The sequence below is a fragment of the Stenella coeruleoalba genome, assembly GCF_951394435.1.
Source record: "Stenella coeruleoalba genome assembly, chromosome: X".
Lineage (NCBI taxonomy): Eukaryota > Metazoa > Chordata > Mammalia > Artiodactyla > Delphinidae > Stenella > Stenella coeruleoalba.
In genome coordinates this window covers 35,036,443-35,052,828 of record NC_137152.1, presented here as the reverse complement: position 1 = coordinate 35,052,828, position 16,386 = coordinate 35,036,443, and the positions used below count along the sequence as shown (strand labels likewise).

Here is a 16,386-nt window from a genome sequence, read left to right as displayed (position 1 = left end):
ATCTTTCTTAAAGTATTCCCAATAACACAAAATAATAGGTTTCTAATCAAATCATTTTATATGAATTTTCTGCTGAATGGTAAGTGAAAACTGGTTACATGCATTAGGATATCCAGCTTAGTAAGCTGCCCTTTACAGTTACTATTTTTGAATAATTATGTTTAAAGAAAATTCAGTTTGGAAACCTACTTTTCACAGAAGTCATTCAGAACACCCCAGTAACCTTCAGGAACAACAAACCATTCACAGTCACCTGGACCAATATTTATGTTAACTGAACAGAAATTGTTATTTTCTTGATGACCTGAAATGTGAAAAGAAAAAAGCAATCAGCAGACAATAAATTCTATAGAAAAATGTGTCTTTAGAAATGGAACCTTGGAAATGTTCAACAGAGAATGCTCCAGTGGTATTCAATAGTTTATCTGTATAGCATTTTTGTGTCAAGTCTAGTTTTAGAGCTGAGTTTGGTCAACTCCTAACTTATTCAGTAGGAGCTTCTGTGGAAGACAACCTAAATCATGGTTAAAAGCTTAGGTTTTGAAGCCAGGTTCCTTGGCTTAGTCATTATGTGAACCTGGGCAAGTTTCTAAACCTCTGACTCAGTTTCCTGTAAGATTTGATGATAATGATTCTGATAAGTCAATGGGTTGTTTTGAGGATCAATGAAGTAAGGACTGCTTCTAATAGTGCCTAATACATGGTATGTAATAAATATTAGCTATTATTGATTGATATTGTTACCACTTCTTACTTGTGAACTAATCCCCATTTCTCACAAGTAGTATTAGGACATCAGTAAAGAGGCAGGAAGTCTAATTTTCAAAATGTAGCTGCAGGAGTGGTATGAACAAAGATGGCAGAGCAGGGAACTTTGGGGGAACTCGCCAGAAACACACACACAAACACACACACACACAAAAATCTAGTGAAAACTGTCAGAAGCAACCTTACCAGAAATCTGGACAATAAGTCAAAGATTTATAGCAACCAAGCAACTGACAAAAAGAAAAAGTGACTTAAACACAGTAGGAGATCTTTATGTAACCTACCTTATCTCTACCTCCACCACCGGTGTGGCAGTGGACTTAAAAGAGTAGTTTGTATTGCTAGTGTGAGTGTCCCTGGTTCTGGAGGGAGCAGAGTAATCTTGTTCCCAAAGAACTGTGTTCTTCTGTTTTGTGTACGCTGCAGTTTCTCCAAAAGACTGACAGAAGGGACTTCTCTTTGTTTCACCTACCTCAGTACTCTATCAGGGCAAAGCATTTCAATGGAGGAGGAGCCCCCCCAAAACACTGTAAGACTAAAGAACAAGCTGATACCACCAAGGACAAAAACAAAACAAACAAAATAACCAGTTGGGGCAAACAATAGACATGCCAAAGGCTTGGAAGGAAAAGCTGGGGAGTGAAATTTTAGGGGAATAAAGGCTTTGAAAAGTCCCTGTGTATACTGTAGAATTTAGAAGCCAAACGCATACGCAGGGCAAGAGGTATGCTCAGAAAAAAACCTAAGAAGACCATAAACTAACCTCTCGCTGACCTTTGGGCTCAGTGCAAGCAAGGAAGTAAAAGCTAACGTAGAGTTGTAAGCAGCACGGCTAAGTATAGAAGGAGTGACTCAAAATGGAGGCAATCGGGACTTCCCTGGTGGTCCAGTGGGTAAGACTCTGCACTCCCAATGCAGGGTCCCCGGGTTTGATCCCTGGTCCAGGAACTAGATCCCACATGCATATGCTGCAACTAAGAGTTCGCATGCCGCAACTAAGAAGCCCATGTGCCACAACTATGAAGCCGCATGCCACGACTAAAAGATCTCGAGTGCCACGATGAAGACCTGGCGCAGCCAAAGTAAAATAAATAAATAAATAAATAAATAAATAAATAACATGGAGGCAATCTGCAAAGACCTAGAGAATTCTTTTTTCTTTTTCCCACTCTGCTTTCCTTTTTTGGCCACCAGGCATTTAAAGAAATCCCTGTCATATCATGGCTGAGATAATTAACAGAAAGGAGACTTCAGTGCCCACACACGACAAGGAATACAGTCTTTGCAAAAATAGTGTGAATACTATATATAAAATAGGTAACTAACAAGGATAACTAGTAACTACTGTGTAACTCTACTCAATACTCTGTAATGGCCTATATGAGAAAACAATCTAAAAAAGAGCAGATATACGTATATGTATAACAGAAAAAAGAAAATAGTGTGGAAAGTCACTAAACAAAGAGATGACTATAGCCCACAGCAAGCAACAACAACAAATCTTAGAGAGGAGAATCTGATTTCTGTAACTGCTGCATCATAATATTCAAAATGTCAAAACACTAGCAGAGCACTATGCTAAAGGTACAAAGACTTCAGAGACTACATGACTACATCCTACAGAGAATATACTCAAATACCTGAAGTCAGTTTTCAACAAAAAATCACGAGGCATGTAAAGTAACAAGAAAGTATTGTTCCGTCACCAAAAGAAAAGGGAAAAAAAAGAAAGAAAGAAATTAACAAAAGCTATTCCTGAAAAGGCACAGACACTGGACTTACTAGGCAAACACTTTATATCAACTATCTTAAAATATGTGTAAAGAGCTAAAGAAAACCATGTAAAAGAACAAAAAGAGGGACTTCCCTGGTGGTGCAGTGGTTAAGAATCCACCTGCCAATGCAGGGGACATGTGTTCGAGCCCTGGTCCGGGAAGATCCCACATGCTGCGGAGCAACTAAGCCCGTGCGTCACAACTACTGAAGACCGCGCACCTAGAGCCCGTGCTCTGCAGCAAGAGAAGCCACCGCAATGAGAAGCCTGCGCGCTGCAACAAAGAGTAGCCCCCACTCACCACAACTAGAGAAAGCCTGCACAAAGCAACGGAGACCCAACGCAGCCGAAAAAATAAATTGAAAAAAAAGAACAAGGAGAATGATATCTCAACAAACAGATTATCAATGAAGAGACAGAAATCATAATAAGGAAGGAAATAAATGAAGCTGGAAAATATAATAAATGAAATGAATTCACTAGTGGGCTTCTCAACAGCAGATGTGAACAGGCTAAAGAAAGAATCAGCAAACTTACAGATAGGTCAAATGAAACTATACATTCTGGGGAGAAGAAAGCAAACAATGAAAAAAAATTCACAGACCCTAAGAGACCTGTGCGACATCATCAAATATGCTAACATATGCACTGTGGGAGTCCCAGAGGAAGAAGAGAAAAGGGCAGTAAGGATATTTGAAGAAATGATGGTCAAAAACTTCCCAAATTTGACAAATGACATGAATCTACATATCCAAGAAGCTCAAGGAACTCTAGGAAAGATAAACTCAAAAAGATCCACACTAAGACACATTAATAATCAAGCTGTAGAAACGCAAAGAAAATCTAGCAAGAAGGAAAAGAGAAGTGACTGTCATATATATGGATCATCAGTAAAATAGCTGGTTTCATATCAGAAACCATGGAGGCCAGAAAGCAATGGCTTAACACATTTAAATTGCTGAAAGGAAAAAAAAAATTAACCAAGACTCTGGCAAAACTATTCTTCAAAAATAAAAGAGAATCTAGTCAATCTGCTCTATAAGAAATGCTAGAGTTTTTCAGGTTGAAATGAAAGAATATAAGACAGTAACTCAAAGCCCTATGAAGAGATAAAGGACCACAGTAAAGATAACTACGTAAGCTGAAGACTCACATTCCAATTTTGAAACTTACCTCAGAGGTAAAGTAATCAAACCTGTGTGGTATTGACATTAAGACAGAGATATAAATCAGTGGAAAAACATCAAGATTCCAGAAATAAACCCATACATCTATGGTCAACTGATTTTCAACAAGGGTATCAAGATCATTTAACAGAGGAAAAACTAGTCTTTCCAACAAATGGTGCTGGGACAACAGGATAGCTATATGTAAAAGAATACTGTTGGACCCTTAGCTCATACCATACCCAAAAATCTAACTCAAAATGGATCAAAGATCTAAATGTAAGAGCTAGAACTATAAAAATCTAAGAAGAAAACATAGAGGCAAATCTTTACAACTCTGGATTTGGCAATGGTTTCTTAGATACAACACCAAAAGCATAAGCAACCAAAGGAAAAATGAATAAATTGAACTTCATCAAAATTTAAAACTTTAGTGCATCAAAGGACACAATCAAGAGAGTGAAATGATAACCTACAAAATGGGAGCAAGTACTGCAAATCATGTATCTGATAAAGAATTAATATCCAGAATATATAAAGAACTCTTGCAACTCAACAACAAAAGGACAAACAACTCAATTAAAAAATGAAGAAAGAACTTGACACTCATTTCCCCCAGAGTAGATATACAAATGGACAACAAGCACATGAAAATCAAAACCATAATGAAAAAACATGTCATATCTGCTAGGTCAGCCATAATAAGAAAAAAATGGAAAATAATCAATGCAGGTGAGGATGTGGAAAAATTGGAACCTTTGCACACTGCTGTCAGGAATGTAAAATGTTGCAGCTGCTGTAGAAAGCAGTTTGGAAGTCCTCAAAAAGTTAAATATAGAATTGCTATATGACCCAGCAATTCTAATTCTAGGTATATAACCAAAAGAAGTGGAAACAGGTATTCGAACAAAATCTTGTACATGAATGTTTACAGAAACACTGTAGTCACAACAGCTAAAGTGGAAGCATCCCAAATGCTCCTCAAGTGATGAATGGATAAAAAATGTTCTATATCCATACGATGGAATGTTATTCGGCCATAAAAAGAAATGAACCATTGATACAATATGGACAAACCTCAAAAACATGCTAAGTGAAAGAAGCCAGACACAAAAGGCAACATATTGTATGATTCCATTCATATGAAACATCCAGAACAGGTAACTCTATACAGCCAGAAAGCAGACTAGGGGTTGCGAGGGGCTGAGAGGAAGGGGGGAAATGGGATGACTACTTAATGGGTATGGGGTTTCCTTTTGGGCTGATGAAAATGTCTTGGAACTACACAGAGGTGATGGCTACACAGCACAGTGAATGTACTAAATGTGACTGAACTGCACACTTCAAAGGGGTTACTTTTGTTATGTGACTTTTACCTCAATAAAGAAAAATGTAGTTGCTCTTGCCATACCCTGTCTGTGCACACCACACCCTGACTCTTCTATATATCATAGTATGATGTGAAGACAGTACTCTTAATACTTACAACTGTCTCTTACCACAGGTAAATGGCTGGAATTGTTCATGGCATGGACTCCAAATAAAATTTACCTCTAATTAAAACTAGAGATGTTGGGACCCCATCATCTTATTAAAAACCTTTCAGGATAGAGCCTGAGAGCATCTCTAGTTTAGAACATAGACTGATCATAAAGTCCATTAAAGCAGGTAACATACCTATCTAGGTAACTCCAGGAACGAAGTGTTTGCCCCATGAAAAAGTATTCAAAATAATTTTTAAAATCTGAATGGAACTAATTAACATTTCTTCTAATACCAAGTTGTCTAATACAGTAACCGACCTGAAATATGGTAATATGAACTGAGATGTGCAGCAACTGCAAAGTACATACTGGATTTCAAAGACAATATAAAAAGGGGGGGAAGTCCCAATAATTTTTATACTGATTATATGTTAAAATGATAATATTTAGATATATCTGGGTTAAAATTAATTTCACCTCTTTCTTTTTACATTAATGTTACTATAAAATTTTAAGTCATATATGTGACTTGCATTATATTTCTATTGGACAGCACTACCCTAAGGGAATTCTTTAGAGAATTCTTTAACGTTCCATAGGACACTTCTGAAAAACTAATACCCCCAACAGTCTAGACACAAGTGACAAAGTGATCTATCAAGTTTGCTTTCCCCTTGATCTGTAATGAAAAAACGGCATTCTTTGATGTGGGGATAATACTATTTGCATAAAATAATTGAAATTGATGAGAGAAAATTTCGGTTGAGATGAATCTTAATAGAACCAGTCCAATACTACATGCATAAGAAAAATGAACTCTAGAGAGTTCAAATAACTTGCTTAGCATTTACATTGGAATCTAAATGACAGAGCAGGGAGTAGATAGGTCTTCTGCCATTTATTCCAGAACTGTTTCCACTTTATCCAATTATGGATAAAATATCACAAAATTAGGCTTCCAATGGCCTGAGGACAAAAACTACAGCCTAATCCTGGCTGTACATTAGAATCCTCTGGAGAACTTTTTTTTTTTTTTTTAAAATATGGATGCCTGGGGCTTCCCTGGTGGCGCAGTGGTTGAGTGTCCACCTGCTGATGCTGGGGACATGGGTTCGTGCCCCGATCCGGGAAGATCCCACATGCCGCAGAGCGGCTGGGCCCGTGAGCCATGGCCGCTGAGCCTGCGCTCCGCAACGGGAGAGGCCACGGCAGTGAGAGGCCCGTGTACCGCAAAAATAAATAAATAAATAAAATATGGATGCCTGGATCCCAATCTCCAGATATTAGTCAACTATATATTTTTTAAAACTTTACCAGAAGATTCTAATGAGCAGCCAGAACCGGGAACCACTGACCTACGTAACCCAGACGCAAGCATAGACCTATTCTGAAACAATTTTTTAGCTACAATTAAATAAGCAGGTGATAAAGAAGGAAGCGATCTGTCTTCAAACCATGGCTACTTCAAGTAGCAAACAAGCACATGAGGGTGATATGCTGCCTGTAGGCACTGGTATAACTGAACTCGTTATTACCAACACCCATCCTAATTGTTAAATATTTTGAACATCACCCTGTGAAATTTCATGTCAACTAAAGGGAGCACAAAAAAGATGATACATTAGTATCGGACAGAATTTTAAGTCTAAAACCAATGTAACTTCATTTTACAAATGGAGAGAAAAAAAAAAGACCCAGAGAAGAAATGTGACTTGCCAAAGTGACAAGCCTAGTTAGTGGTAAAGTCTGGACTAGATACTATGGTGAGTCTAGTAATGTCTCCACATCAAGTGTCGCTGTAAACTATACATTGTAACCCAATAAGACGATTGCAACCTACACCTTCTTTTTTAAATGAAATAGAATGGAATAGATTAGAAAATGTATTGTTCTATGAAAATGTTTTTGTATACATACATGTGCACTAGGTCATAATATAAAATATATTTCTTATTGTGATTGTGGTAAAAATAAGTTTAGAAAAAACCGTCACACTGCAGTAGATGGGATCAAAAATAGTCTTTAAGTCACAGGGACTTGTTTTCCCAGGAGTGTTCCAATGACCGTGTTTCCAGATTACACTGCTATTGTTTCAGGGATATTACATTTCAAAAAAGATACTACCAAGTGGAAAAATCTTAATAATCTAAGCTCAGTTAAAGAGCCAAATCTTGTAATAGAAATAAGCCTTTCAGTTTCATTCATTATAAATGGAAAGAATCCAGTTCTCTTTTTCATGTTTCACATTTTGATCAATTTGTGTGTCAATATGTTAGTTCATAAAAGTTACCTGGTGTTCTACTTCCTGGAACTCTCATGTATAGCTGAACTGTGTTCATACCCAGTATGGTATGACCAACGTGGCTTAGAAGATTTCCTGCTGATACGACACGCACAAAAGCAGGAAGTTTAGTCAGCTCATGTAGCTGCAACTTCCACCTGCAATAAAGTATCATATCAGATCAAGAGTGAAACCCTGCTATAAATATTTGTAGAAGTTAACCATTTCTTCAAAAATCTTGTGTTCCAATCAGAAAAATAATCAAATCTATAAATATTTTACTTTTGCATAGGAAACCCTGGAATGCTTAAACTTTTTAATTTTGCAAAGAAAACTTCCTAACAAAAAGCGTAAAAATTATTAAGTAAATAAAAGAAAAAAACTGACTTCCCTATTTTTATAATTGTTGTATAATTCTATTTTATAAATATATTTTATATAATTATAAATATAATTTTATGGTTGTATAACTACATATAGAAAGGTCTTGATGAAAATTTGTACAAGAGTTTTTAAGTCAAAGAAAATAATCACAAAGCCTAGCAAAAATAATTTGGCTAAAACTTGTATATCAACTTAGAAAAATGACAAGGAACAAAACAGAAGAGAAAGTTGTAGAAAATTCTCAGTCTTGCTAATAGGAAACCTCTTTGCATCAGTTCACAGAAACACTACTATGAAGACTTACTTTTTGTCATCAGACAGGTCAATGTTGGTCCCAAACTTTATGGTTTTAAAGGGTCCTTTCCTTCTCCTCCCAGAACTTAAAAAGAGAGATAATATTAGAAACATGCCTTTTAAACAGAAATACTAAGTGGACTTTACAAATGACTTACTTATCTGAAGATGTAGATTCATTATCTGAGTGGTCTTTATGGTGACTTCTTTTCTCATTTTCTTCCTATAGATTAAGCAAAAAGCAATCCAGTTTAATATGTATTCTACAACCAGATATCCTTTCCATCATACAATTGAAAAGTTTACATATAGATCAGTGGTGTTACCTACAGACCTCTTTCACATGAAAATTTCTTCAAAGACCACATTAAATAGAAAGCCAAGAAAAGTCAAAGCTCACTGGCATGGTATCCAACCTCCTCCATAGGCCACAAAGTTATCCTGAGTTCTTCCTTATTAATATTCTTCTATAAGGGGAAAAACTAGAGATTCTCATTCTTGGCCCATTTTCAAGAGAAGAAATTTAAGGAAAGTTCAGAGGCCTAAGAAGTGTCAATCTTGATTATAAATTTCCTAAACTAACAGAGGTGTGTGCGTGTGTATGTAGCTATATATGTATGGAATACATAGGGAAGGGGGGAGGGTAAGATGTTCTCTATTCTTTATTACAGACAAATGGAAGAAGTTCTTCCTGGGTTAAATCTTTTCTTTCCCCCACAATGAATTATACATGAATGATAAACATTTACAACATTATTAAGTAAATTAAGTATTGGATAAATATAGGTGCTTTTCAATGAAAATATTACTATTATTTATGATTTCTGTGTCACAGACATGGTATCTCTTAATACTGTCCTACGATTTCTGAGTTAACTACACTTAGTGACATTTTGGTCTCCCTCCTTCTAAATGTATATGTTTTTTAAACATTTGTCAAATTTTCCACACATAATGGTCCATACCTCCAAGGCACATATAAGAAATCACTGTTTCTTTGATTATGGATCCCTTTCCATTTAAGTACCGTGCCTCTCATCTTCTTCTTCCAAATACTCCTTTGATGATCTCTGAATCCTGCTTACTATCTATTCTTTTCTGACCGTAATACTACCACAGAGTTGAAGTATCTCAAAAGTCTGAACCAGAGAGGCTTATATGGACAACAAATTCACTGCAACTTGTGAAAGTTGCAGGATAGTTTTTATTAAATGAATTTCTCTATAGGATATGGGGAGTGGTAGTAAAAAAGGAACACAAATATATGACTAGCAGGTACAAATGTTGCCTTGATTGAAAATGTGAACTTGAAAATTTTAAACAGAGATAAGCAAATCTAATGAACTACAAATTAAAGACTTGCAGGCGCATATTAAATTTCAGCTGTGGGATATGTACAGGAACAACTTAGTACAGATAAGTGTTTGAGTAATACATTTAATAAACTCACTTTTATGGATGTTTTATGTTCATTCATAGGAGAATTCAAAGTTCTCACTTCATTGCTGAAGGATTTTAATAATGCCTCATTGCTGAAAGTCCTATGAGTCTTTTAATAATAATCCTGATTATTTTTCAAAGTTTTATTCTTTTATTTTCTGTATATTTTGAAATAATTTTTGCCTCTCCTGGAGTTCTCTCTTTCAAACCGAGATGGGTAATGCTTCCTGGGGGAGTTATATATCAGATAATACTAACCTGGTAGAGTTTAATGGGAAGGAATAAGACAAGGGACTCTGCAAGCATAAAGCAAACTTAAGATTTAGTTTATCATCTAATATCAGTGGTTCCCAATCAGGGATAATTTTGCCCTGCAGGGCACATTTGGCATGTCTGGACACATTTTTGATTGTCATAACTGGGATAGGGGTTAAGGGGTGTGCTATGGACATCTAGAAGGTAGAGGCCAGGGATGCTACTAAATATTCTACAATACACAGGACAGCGCCCCACAACAAAGAATTACCCAACCCAAAATGTGAATAACGCCAAGGTTAAGAAACCCTTCTCTAAACAGAAATATCCCAGAAATGAGGGAGACATCTCACTAGAAAGTAACAATATTTATCAACCCATAGGTTTGCTTAGACTTAGTAGTAAGAGCAAACCGGATAGCACTTATAAAGTATGTTATAATAATAAACTATTTTATATAACATAAAATGAGATGTTTACAAAAGTAAAGCGCCCTTTCAAAGTAAACTATAAAATAATAAAACAAATGATCTCTAAAATAAAATAATCTTCAGGAAATAAATACTTACTCTCAATGATTCCTGGAAAGAGGAGGCCTGGTACTGTGCATATTTAGCAATTGTAGTATGAGATCGATTACTTTCACAGTGCCAGATTTTCTTCGTTCCAGTGGGATCCCAGTTTTCATCTGCTGGCTGCAACAACTGTGTCCTCACTTCCACCATGTGTTCATTGTTAGCTTCTACCAAAGTTTTGGTAGAGAAAAGTCCCAGGTCTTCATAAATAAATAAATGTAGTTAATAAATAAAAATTATATTTGGAATAATGTTTTTTAACGTCTTTACTGGAGTATAATTGCTTTACAGTGTTACTTTCTGCTGTATAACAAAGTGAATCAGCTATATGCATACATATATCCCCATATCCCCTTCCTCTTGCATCTTCCTCCCACCCTCATATATACACTACCAAATGTAAAATAGAGAGCTAGTGGCATAATATTTTTAAAGTGTGTGTTTTTTTTTTTAAAGAAAAAAAAGGAAAATGTTTCATGGTGCTCTATCCAATCCCCCTAAAAACTAACCAGGAACTCTGCACACCCTGAGCTTTGTGCCAGATTTGCACAACCATACGCTGAAGCCCTGGACCTAATCGTCATGCCATCAACAGAAGGAGAATCATCAAGGGGCCAGGGGCTAAAGATTCACTTGTTTATTCAATCTCTGCAGGTGACAGGAACCACTTAGGGGGCTACAGTACTTATTAGTAATATCAAATTTTACCTATATTTTATCTTAAAAATTTCTTCTATTAGTCAACCTAAATCATAATTATAATTATGTAACTGGATGAAAATAAAAGCTAAATTAAAACAACAAAAGTTAATTTAACCATTATCATCGTATCTTCAAGTTATGGATTAAAGAAGTAATAAGTACTCTTTCTCTCTCTCACACTCATTAAAATGAAAATGCGAAAAACTACAAAAGAATAGAAAAAAGTTTCTGCCAGTGCTTTAGAAGTTAATAGACAGTAAAGGAAATATTTACACTTTTCCTTTTTCTTATTTAAAGCTTACCCAACTTAAGAGCTCCAGCAAGGCCACGTATTACTGTAACAGGGTTGTTTGGATTTGTACAAAATTGGTGTAATGGAGGAAAGAAAGCATCACGTTTATTTTCCAACTGTAAAATTAAAACGTATTGTTAGATCTCCATAAAGCAGACCTTTTAGAAAATATTACGCCAAATTTATATTCATTATTTACTGCAATTTAAATAAATAATACATCCTATGTGTCGTTATTCCTGTTTTATGTTTTATAGCATTTTATCACTATGTCTTTTGATTCTAATTGTAATTAGTAACCACATACATTTCTCTTGTCCATTGTATCTTGAACAAAATACGTGGGAGAGATACAGAAGAAAGTCCTATCACATGCTACAATGTGGATGAATCTTGAAGACACTTTAAGTGAAAATAAACCAGTTACAAAAAGAAAAATTGTGTATAATTTCACTTATATGAGGTATCTAAAGTAGTCAAATTCATAGAAACAGAAAGTAAAGTGGTGGTTATCAGGGGCTGGGGAGACCAGGGAAGAGGGAGCTGTTTTTTAATGTGTATAGAATTTCAGATTTGCCAGATGAAAATGTTCTGGAGAGCTGTTTTGAAACAATTAGAATATACTTAACACTATGGAACTGTACACTTAAAAATGGTGAAGATGATACATTTTATGTTATGTGGTTTTTCTCTTATCACAAAAGAGAGGGAAAAAATCAGTATTTAAAATAATATTACCAAAATGAAAGCAGGCTGAAGAAGACAACCCGTAAAATAAATAATAATTTTGCATTTTCCCCCCTCAGACCTCAGTATAAAAGTTTTATTACACGTGTATCCCAGTGCTTCCCTTACATACTAAAGGATTAATATGATAAACAGTTGGCTCCTGGAGGGTGAAAATAGGGTCAAATCTCCAAAAACACTCAATAGTTTAAAATTTCTTCATTTGGGGTAGAAGTGGGAAGATGGAAGGAAATGGGGTAGGAGGACCTATTTCAGAGAAACATAAATAAGAGTTGCTTTGATTGAACTCTTATCAACTTCCTATACCACATGTCTAAATGTCCATTAAGTAAAAGTAATCCCCAGTTTTAAATAATCTATTAAGCTTTTTAATGACATATTTATTATCACATTTTATGTTCTCGAACACTTTTTTTTGAAGGTAAATATCTTTTTTTTTTGGTAGATGTATAAACAGAATGAATGTTAAGATCCTTACAACTAGTAGAATGCAGATTTAAAACACAGCTTACGCAAAAAGAAGTTACACTTTTAGGTAGTTTTTGCCTAAATCTGCTCAAAACTGGGTGCAGTAAAAAGTATTTCTCACTACTGTAATGTAATCGCAGTTAATAGCTGAGAAGGCACGTTTTAAATGCTATTACAAAATCTTTTTGAATATATCATTTTTTTCCCCAAAACATTCAAGCCGCTGCCAATAATTCTGAAGTTTCCTAAAGGGCATCCATATTGATTTAAAGCAAGATTTTATGAAAGACAGGTAGGTGCAAACACTGGTTTGATTTACTTCTAGTCAGTCAATTCAGACTCACATAAATACTAGGTGTAGGTGGATTCAACTTGTCCTTTGGCAAGGGAGGGTATGGTGAAGATGGTGGTCTTGGAGGCGGACATTTATCCAATAAAATGCTACTGTTAGATAAGCCATTTTTACCTAGATTCCTTAAAAAAAGAAGAAGGGAGAATAAATCAGCTGTACATCTATTTAGAAAACAGAAAAAAAAATCCTGAATTAAGTCCTAATTAAATTACTGGGTAGTTGCACAAATCCATGAGATTTGGATCCACCAGGAAGAAACTGAGAACAATTATTCATTTTAGTAATTACTTAGCTTGATTCCTATATCTCCCACTGAAGAAAAGTAATAGAAAAGATACTAAAACACATGAATTATTGATGACATTTCCTTATTTCACTGGTAATTTTCCAATACATTTTCTTTACCTGAAGAACAAACACAAACTCCAGTTTTCTCTCCACCAACTTCCACCATCAGATTCTTTCCATTAAATGTGAAAACAATAACTTGACCAAAAAAGGTCTATTGTAGGTAATAGTAAAAACAGAATATATCTCTCTTTCTATGTCTCATCTTAATAACTATAACTGGAATATCTTAGTGACAATTCTCAAACCTGAAAAGACCTTTTCCTTTCTTTTCTCAAATGTTGGAAAGAATTTTCCGTGTAACTCCTTGGCAAAATTCAGCAAGACTCCAACCTATTAAATTTTATAGCTAATTATACCAATTTTTAAAATGAGGCATATAGTTGCTATCCATTAGCTGACACTCTAAATAATTATTACTTACTAGTATTTGGTGTTTCTTTTTCTTTAATGAAGGTATCATGTTTGTTAAATTACAGATTATTAAAATATGGTAGAATTATTCCCAAACTGCAATTCTTTTAGTGTAAGAAAGAAAAAGAAAGATATTTCCAATTTCCTAATGTTTCTACCTAACTCAGAAAATCAGCAAGATATAATTTTGAGCTTTCAAATCATTCCAGAGTAACTAACCTACCTCACCCAATTATTACAAGTTCAAAACTAATCATTAAACTATCAAATACTCTTAATATATTAAAATTTCAGATAAGAATTTCAAAACTGTAATTATGGTAGGGAGTTTAAAACTTAGTAATTTTATTTACTGAAGAAGGCACTAGCAAATTTGCATCATTAATAATAGAATAAAGGTTGAATCAAAATTAATTTTTCTTATTTTGCTATGTTTTTCTAGCAGTGGAATTTTGTAGCTTTTGTAGCACTGGAAAAACCTTACAATCAGCCTGTTTTGGTTGGCTCTAATGAAAACTAAGGCTTGAAATTTCACTGTTACACACTTTTGAGATGTTACACTATAGCATCACGGTGACCCTTTTTAAATTTTCTCAACTCGAGTAAAAACAAGAGTTCAAGACAAGTATCAAAGAATGAATTAAGTTTAAAATAACTTTTTTTTTAAAAGTACGTGAAAATAGTCATTAAAGTGAAATTTTAAGTTCAACTTAACATTTAAGGTTAAAGGTTAAATAAATGAATATTCTACTCATTACCAGCTTTCAATGTATCTCTCCACAAAGTAGGAGTGCCCTGTACATTTAAAGATAGACATGACATCTAACCTCTTAAATTTAGGTATAAAATTGTTATTAACTTATAAACTCCACGGCAGTAGAAAATACTTGGCTGGGACTAGTAAGGAAACAATTCAATTATCATTAAACCAATGCCAAGATAAAACATTCACTTACAATTTCCACATAAATAATTAAGTTTTCATGCTGAATTGTGTATCTACCACTCTTCAACTTTAGAATTTAAACAAAATATGACTCCAAATACATAAAATTTGTTTGCCAGAGCTGGAGATGGACATACTGTATAGTACTAATTAATATTTTAAGGAATTGGACCAAGTATTTTAAGGATATGGACCAAGTATTAAAACTGTACCATAAAAGAGCATCTCATACTAGTTAAACATGACACAAAAATTTAAGCTTCTACAACATTCTGGACATTGAGAAATGAGGCTAGAAAATAGGGTGTGATTGATTAGCAGAATTCTGCTTCTGTCATTTCTACAATTCTGTAACAATTAAAAGAAAAAAAGCAAATGGGAAAGTAAATAAAACAAAGAAAGCTGTAGCTGCCTTTATTTTAAAATAGAAAAAAAAAGTGAGGCATGACTAAGGGAGCTGAAATTGACTCAACCATTGAATGCTGCAATTACAATTTTTAAACAAAAAGGAAGCCGAAGTATTGTAACTGCCTTCTGATGTATAGCACTGACCACAAAGATGAACCCAACAAAAAGTCAGATTAAAAATAACGAACACTTTAAAGACTAACCACATATGTGAAAATAAGAGGGTACTTGAGAATGCACTATGCAATCAAACTGTATCTAGCAGTTTCTTACTGTATTTCAAACATTGATTCCCTGCCTATTGAGGTCAAGTCTGGAACAAACAGGAACTTCCCTTAAGGAACTGATGATGTAGGTAGCTGTCTATATAGTGACTATAACCTTTTTCCACTGAAAATGCTAACGCAAAGATAGAGATGTGGATAACAGGAACAGACTTTATCTTCTGAACACGTAAATGCCCAACACTTTATAATGCTTCAAGCCAAATAATGAAACTTTAATACAATAATCCAAAGTGGAGAAAGGCATTAAAGTTAAAGAAGCAGGTGCTGGAAAGGATTTAGACAATATCCCATTTTAAATCCTTTTCTCCCATCTTGAAACTCTTTCCCTGAGCAAAGTAGAGTAAGAAGAAATTAGTCATTGCCCAATTATTTTAAATTTTGGCTTAAACTTAATTTCAAATTCACCCTCATCATTTGGTAGAGAAATGAAACCGTGCTCTGTAGATAAACTGACCTACACTTTAATTATCTTTTGTTATGAAGTTCCTACACCAGAAACATCAAGTCTCTTGCACCTATGTCACTTTCCCCTTCTAAGTTCTGGACCCCTGCCCAGCTCAGGACACTACCAACAGAACAGAAATGGCAAACAACATGACACATACCATTTGCCACCTTGACTTTTCTCTAAGCCTCAGGAGATTTTTATCTCCACTTTATCAGAGCATTTTTTTCTTGTCTCTTCATTAATAAACTGAGGCCTAAATTTACTGAAATAACCCAAGCAACCCCACAGGTCTATAGTGTTTTGGTGTATCTAGCTACTACAAATTGTCTTTAAGAGTTAAGAGCTGAAAATAAATCTCTAAAAATGTACTTTAAAATTCTGAAGTCAACATTTATATACACCTCAAAACTGAGATGGAAAAGAGTATAATCTTTAATATATTAAACACCATCACACCTAGTTACCCACAGCATAAGACTTTATTAATGAAAACTTAAGGTAACTGCTACTGTATACTGTTTATAACTTGTACCTCCATGGAACTCTTTCTGAC

At 34.7% G+C, this 16,386-nt stretch overlaps 1 protein-coding gene across 4 annotated transcripts in view; it reads right to left on the bottom strand.

Moving 5' to 3' along the window:
* Window positions 1–16,386, bottom strand: part of KDM6A (lysine demethylase 6A) — a 209,086-nt gene that overhangs the window by 24,346 nt on the left and 168,354 nt on the right. For all 4 annotated transcript variants that reach the window (XM_079911712.1, XM_079911713.1, XM_079911714.1 and 1 more), the window contains 7 exons: window positions 12,975–13,104; window positions 11,426–11,531; window positions 10,416–10,621; window positions 8,310–8,374; window positions 8,162–8,236; window positions 7,483–7,631; window positions 190–304 (listed from right to left, as the gene is read on the bottom strand). In XM_079911712.1, coding sequence (XP_079767838.1) covers window positions 190–304; window positions 7,483–7,631; window positions 8,162–8,236; window positions 8,310–8,374; window positions 10,416–10,621; window positions 11,426–11,531; window positions 12,975–13,104 — 846 coding nt within the window. The remainder of the gene's footprint in view (window positions 1–189; window positions 305–7,482; window positions 7,632–8,161; window positions 8,237–8,309; window positions 8,375–10,415; window positions 10,622–11,425; window positions 11,532–12,974; window positions 13,105–16,386) is intronic.